Raw genomic sequence first — 7,012 nt, 5'->3', positions numbered from 1 at the left:
TCAGACATGGTATTTCAATTGACTGGATATGTATAATATTTTTCGATCTATATCTGCTCCCCAAGTTAAAATTTTTCACTTGATCCCTTCCCCATGTCTAAATTTAACTTCCACTCTATCAGCCCTTCGCGTCTCTTAAATATTCCCTCGAAGTTTCATTTGGATTTCTTAAGCCATTCTCGAGATATTGTAAATTGTTTAAGAATTCAGGTGCAAATATTTTTTTTTATTTACTCGGGAATTTGTCTCGTTCTATGAGTATATTATTTTGAGACCCTGCGAAAACTAGCATAGCAAACGATCCGTAAGAGCATAGACTAATCAAAAGTTTATGACTAATCAAGAGACTAATCATAGACTCAGAGCATAACTAATCAAGAATTTTTTTTTAGGATTTTCACGCCCAATACTACTCTCCCCTTTCCCACAACATTTTGTTTAATCCTTTGGACCAAGAGAACGATCTCTAAAAGTTTTGAGGTAATTGTACACCCAGGATTTAACATGCCCCTTTTTTCCATAAAAAACCATGTTTAAAGAATGTGCATCTTGCATATTTTACGGCCCTTTCCTCAGAGGTTCTGGGGACTATGCCATACTCGGAGCCAAATTTATGGAACCTTCCGACTTTTCATAACAAAATGGCATTTCATACTATGACTATTCATAACACAATGGCTAAAAAATTTCATCAGATATATTTGTGGTTAAAGGGTGCCTGGTAGCAAAATAAGGCAAGAAGGGTTGTTGGTTGCTCTCCAATCACATCTGACTCTTAAAAAGGGCATCAGAACTTTCAATTCCAATCAATCAATCAATCAATCAATCAATATATTAATACTAAAAAAAAACAATTACAAACGTAAAGTTTTTACACGCCCAAGAAGCTCAGCTTGTAAAGGGCCAGGAAAACAAAATAAAACACTATTATAAAGCATATAAAAAAACACATACATATACAAAAAAAAAAAAAAAAACACTGGATCAAGACAAGGGCATATATGAAATAGGGGATTTAGAAGGAAACTTAACATATAGCTGAAAAACAAAATATTTAAATGAAGAAAAGAGATTAAAAATTAAGATAGAATCAAAAAAATATTTTAAAATCTGAAAAATATATTGAATGAAGAAAGAGAGACATATAAATTCGGATGGAATTCAAAAAAAGAAAAAAGGGAGAAAATACTATACTGGAAAGACCCGGTGAGAAACTGCCTTTGCAGAAAGAGATAAAGAGACATCAGGAGGGATGGCGTTCCATAGTAGAATTGATTGATAAACAGGAGACCTCTGACCTGCTGTTGATGATCGTTTAGGTAAAATAAGTCTACGATAAGAGCTACGTAAAAAAGAAGAGTACCTACCTGAGCCTGACAGAAAGAAAACTGCTGCAGAGACGGTGGAAGTGTACCTAGAAAAGCAGAATGCGCTAAATAAAGGTAACTTTTACTCACAATACTATCCAGCGGAGCTATTCCAGTATCATTATAAAGATCAGAGGAAGGGTAAAACCGATAGAAGAAAAGTAGCCTTCACTGCCTTATTTTGGGCTCTTTGAAGTGAGCAGAGAAGAGATTTATTAGTACTACCCAAGACAGAACAGCAATAAGAGAGGTAAGAAAAAATAAAAGCATAATAAAGAGAAAGCATAACATCTGGGGGAAGAAATGAGTTGACCCTGTACAACATTGAAGATTGACGGAGGACAAGGGAATGGGTGTGAGTTATATGGGGTTTAAAATAAAGAAAACAGTCAAGATACACACCAAGAAATTTCACTATAGTAGCTTGCGGTATAATATCATTCCCATACGTCAGGATGGTTGGCTCCCTTACGTCTCTCATACGATAAGGGGTCCTGAAATGTACAATGGCGCCTTTTTAGCTGTTGAGAGTCGTACCATTTGACCAGCACCAACCTTTTACGTTATCAAGAAGACCTTGAGGTCGACAAGGGGCAGATGACAAGTCCACTGCAGCAATGAAAAAGTGACTCTCGTCAGCAAAAACAATAGGTTGCACAAGGGGATAACCGCCATCAACAATTTTATTAATATAAATATAAAACAAATGTGACCAATGTCCAAAGTCCCGTGGGACAGCCTTCAAAATAGGCAAGGTGGAAAAAGAAGTACCAATAACCGAAACATACTGAGATTTTCTTGAGAGTTAAGAACTAAATAATTCAAGTGGGACTCCATCCACCCCAAATAAAGATAATTTAGACAAAAGAACAGAGTGAACGACCATATCAAATGCCTTTGAAAAGTCAAGAAATAGACCCAAAACACACAAGCCCTTGTCAAGATTAACACTCACAAACTCTGTTGCATCTGGAAGTGCATGCAAGGTAGAAAAACTGGGATGAAAGCCATACTGATGGTTAGTTATGAGAGAATTTCCTGCAGTCGTATTAGTACTAAATACAAATGAAGAGAGTCTACAATACACTACTTTTTCAACAACCTTTGATATTACAGGAAGGAGAGAAATGGGTCCATAGGTTGAAATTAAACAAAAAAAACAATTTTTTTTTCAACTGAAAGTAAGGACCGACGTTAAAACTTAAAACGAACAGAAATTATTCTGTATATGAAAGGGGTTGTCCCCTCCTCAACGCCTTGCTCTTTACGCTAAAGTTTTTTATTGTTTAACAAAAATAGAGTTGTGAGAAAGTAAAAATTTAGCGTAAGGAGCGAGGCGTTGAGGAGGGGACAGCCCCTTAACGTCGTTTCCTTACTTTCAGTTAAAAAAAACTTGTTTTCTTTTGTTTAATTTTTGAACGTTTTTGAATTAATGCAGGTTTTGATTTTGGCTCACCGTACATGAATAATTAAAAAACAAATTGAATATTAATTTTACTTTTATTTGGTTAAATGGGTTTCTCAAAACCTGTTTAATTTTATTTACGATCGTTTTTATTAGCAATAAATATACGTAACTTACGAATTAACTTACGTAAGGAACCTCTATATTCTTATATTTTTAATACGTATTTTAATTGCAGCTAGTTGTATATGATAATTGCAGCTAGAATTAACCATAGACTCAAGGAGAGGGTCAAATATGTGTGTCTCTGTTTAACAGTACCACATGGTTGAGCAAATATAGGAGAATACTGAATAGAAGAATTTATAAGGAAAGAGAAATCAACCCTATTTATCACCTATAACAAATGCATACATAAAAATATCAGTGGAATTGCACAAATTATCCAAAGTATTAGGCCAAAGTATAAAGTGACACCAGTTGCTATTACATGAGCTGCAGGTGTGCTGGACTGACAAACAAATAATAGAAATTAGGCTACATGAAGGTGAAAGGATCTCAAACAAACATAAAGAGGTATCAGTAGGAGGGCTCATTTTATTCAAAGTATTGGCTCAATTTGTAATTTGGGACCAGTAAAAATTATGTTAGCTGTAAGTATGCTGACACGAAACAAAAATAAGATAGTAATCAGCCTACATGAAGCTGATAGGATCGTAAACAAATATAAATAAATATCAATGGAATGGCACTTATTATTCCAAATATTAGCCCAAAGTATAATATGGTAGTAAGAAATTATGTGAGCTGCATATATACGGACATGATAAAAATATGATAGAATTCAGGGTACACAAGGGTGATAGGATCACAAACAAAGATAAAGAAATACCAATGAGATGGCATATATTATTCAAAATATTGGCCCAAAGTATAATATGGGACCAGTCAAAATTATGTGAGTTGCATGTGTGCTGACATGAGAAAAATATGATAGAATTCAGGCTACAGGAAGGCAAAAGGATCACTAACCTAGATAAGGAAATAATAGGGGCAGGTGGCACATATTCATCAAAATATTGGCCCAAAGTATAATGTGGAACCAGTCAAGATTATATGAGCTGCAATTATGCTGAAATGACAAAAATATGAAAGAAATCAGCGTGCATAAAGGTTATAGGATCACAAACTAACATAAAAAAATAATAATAGTGGGATGGCATATGTTATTCATAATATTTGCCCAAAATGTAATATGGAACCAGTCAAAATTATGTGAGCTGCAAATGTGCTGACATGACAAAAATATTATAGAAGCCAAGCTACATGATGGTGAAAGGATAACAAACAAACATAAAGAAAAGTCAGCGGGAAGGCACATATTATTATAAGTATTGGGACCAACTATAATGTGTGACCAGTTGAAATTATGTGAGTTACAAGTATATTGGCATGACAAGAATATAATGTAAATCAGGCAACATGAAGGGGACAGAATCACAAACAAACATAAATAAATATTAGTGGGAAGGGACATATCATCTAAACTATTTGCTCAAAGTGTAACATGGCACCTGTCAAAATTAAGTGAAGACAGTAAAGAATAATAGAGGAATATCATAAGAATATCAAGTACATTCCTACAGGAACAATTCAATATATTATAACAAAATAGATCTAAATTCATCACTTTAATTTTCTGCATTTGCAGCACATAATTTTTAGCATTTCCAGTAGGATAATCTCCTTTCAAAGTTCTTTCGACGACTCCATTCAAACGAAGTGGTGTGCTCAAAGAAAAAACCCACATGGAAGCCATAACTCTCAATGAAAACACCTTGTTTGGGATTAAGGGTCAGACACGCATTAGAGGATAACCAATGAATCTTGGTTTTGAAGATTTGGCAGCTTAAAAAAAAGCAGACAACTCCTTGTCTTATAGACAAAAAAAAAAAAATTAAAAAAATACAGAGATGCACTTTGCTTGTTGTTTCTAGTGCCGTGGCTTCTAGCGAACACTTTTTGAGGATGGAATCATCCTTCAGTATGTAACAAAAACAGATAAGATTAGAATATTTTGCTAAGCCTGTCTTTTGTGGTTCAAATTTTTACCTTTTTTTTTCTTTTTTTTAGATCGCGATAGTGAGACCGATGACAAGATGTCGGGCTTTGGACGCAGGCTCATTAGCTGCTAGTACTCACAGCAGTTCTGCAAATCCAACAAGTGGAGGGCATTTAAGAGCCCGTCAAAGGAAGCGAATGTCTATCACTGCTCGGCCTCAATCTAAGAGAATAAGTTCTGTGCCATTGTTTTCAACTAGAACTCAGATAATCCAGCAAATTTACCGTGGAAATGACTTTATCCCGTCCAAAGACGAAGATACACCCAGGCCCATAGTAAAAATATTGCCAAAAAACCACGATGTATATGCGGGATTGGAGGCAGCATCTCAATCAAAATTGTTTCCCAGAAGAGATTTTTCTACTTTGATAAGAGAGACAGTTGTCTTACGTGACCATTCCAATTTAGAAGAAGCACCTGGAGCTATACCAATTACGGCAAAACCGAAAAGAAACAAAAGCCCACGAAAGACAAGCTCAAAAACAAGCTACAAAGACGAAGGAAAAGATTTTGTAATTAAAATTGAAGAGTCGAGCATGGAAGTATACGGAGTTAGTGCGGTAAAAAAACTTATAGAGAAGCCTTTGCCGGTTGATTTTTGTAAGTGTGTCACTAATGTTCTATTCAATCTTGTTATATTTGATATGCTACCGCCAGTCTTCAGAAAGATGCAAATAATGTTACCAAATGCTGTAACCTTTGTCATGAAAGAGACAAATATATCATATTTGGGACAAATTAATATGTTTGGAATGTTAGAAAAAATTCATTATTTAGATATAAAAAGTGAAGGCAATGGTATTACAAGGAAGAAAAATTGGAAATCTTACATCATCTACCGGCTAAATCATCTTGGATTGAGGGAAATAAATGGAAAAGAGGTAAGGTGGATTTCCTCTAAAATTTTGTCTTTTTACTCAAAGAACAATGCTTCCTTTCACAATCCCTTACAAGCATTTACCATGAAGAAAATCATCACAAGTGGAGTACTAAGTAAACTCAAGTATTAAAAATATATCGGTCGATTGCTTGATATAAAAGCAGGCAAAAATAAAATACTTCAAGGATACTTTATACCGAAAAATTAATGAATGCAGCCTAAGGCCCTCTTCATCGAGGCCAAATATTTTAAAGCGTTTATAAAATACCAAACTTAGAACTAACAGGTATTTCTATAAATGAATGAATGAAACCTGAACGTAAGAGAAAATGAATAATTAAATCTGTTTAAAAAAAGGAAAATACCATAAATAAGAGTAAGGCTGCCATCCAAGACCGTATCCAGGGGGAGGAATTTGGGGGTTTTAACTCCCCCCCTCCCTTCGAAATGCATTTCCAATTCATAAAAACGTAACAAAAAGGAATATAGGCTACATAAATTTGTGATGGGTTTAAACATTTTTTTGTTACCTCCCCCCGTTCCCCCTGAAAAAATTACTTTGTAAAACAAACCCCCCCCCAAAAAAAAAATACTGGATACGGCCCTGCTGCCATCCCTTTAATCCTTACAAAAACTAGAACGTTATTTGGGCTTTATCGAAAACAATATCTATGTTGAACAATGTGTTGTTGTTTTCGTATTGTCAACAACAACAGCAACAAAATAATATAAAAATACCACTCAAAGCCACCTGTTTGAAAATCAAAGCCACCAGGAATAAGAGTGGGACTAAGCTTTTGAAAGACTAGCGTCATTTACGCTTTGCCAAAGGTCTGTTTTTTTCATTTTTCAAAACATCAACAACAACAAAGAAAAAGATCAAACAGTTCGTAGTAACGAACTGTTAGTAAAAAGTAACTCAGCCCAATAGTAACCGAAACTCTAAAAATTGGAATTTTGATAACAATAGATACATAAAAAGAACTGGCCTTTTGTCTGATTCTAAATATATAAAAAGCATTCAGATTAATGCTACCCATCAAATGTTACGATCTGGAGAAAGTTTATTTTCGAAAAAGGAGGGAAGCATTCCCAAAAGTCATGAAATCTTATTGAAAATTCCACCATCAGATTCAGCGTATTAGAGAGCCCCACTGCAGAGGTTTCAAGCTTCCATCTGCAAAAACGTAGAATTTTAAATTTTTTACCAGAAGAAAAATCACGGGTATGAGTTAATT

At 34.7% G+C, this 7,012-nt stretch overlaps 1 protein-coding gene across 1 annotated transcript in view; it reads left to right on the top strand.

Moving 5' to 3' along the window:
• The first annotated feature begins 1,716 nt into the window (after window positions 1-1,716).
• Window positions 1,717-7,012, top strand: part of LOC148942707 (leucine-rich repeat-containing protein 49-like) — a 62,891-nt gene continuing 57,595 nt past the window's right edge. Inside the window, exons 1-2 of the mRNA XM_089102336.1 lie at window positions 1,717-1,722; window positions 4,906-5,775. Coding sequence (XP_088958462.1) covers window positions 1,717-1,722; window positions 4,906-5,775 — 876 coding nt within the window. The remainder of the gene's footprint in view (window positions 1,723-4,905; window positions 5,776-7,012) is intronic.

This window comes from Artemia sp. Qi Xiang Cuo, chromosome 16 (assembly GCF_049724085.1).
Source record: "Artemia sp. Qi Xiang Cuo chromosome 16, ASM4972408v1, whole genome shotgun sequence".
Lineage (NCBI taxonomy): Eukaryota > Metazoa > Arthropoda > Branchiopoda > Anostraca > Artemiidae > Artemia > Artemia sp. Qi Xiang Cuo.
The sequence above is the reverse complement of the archived record's forward strand: the minus strand, read 5'-3'. Positions and strand labels throughout refer to the sequence as shown.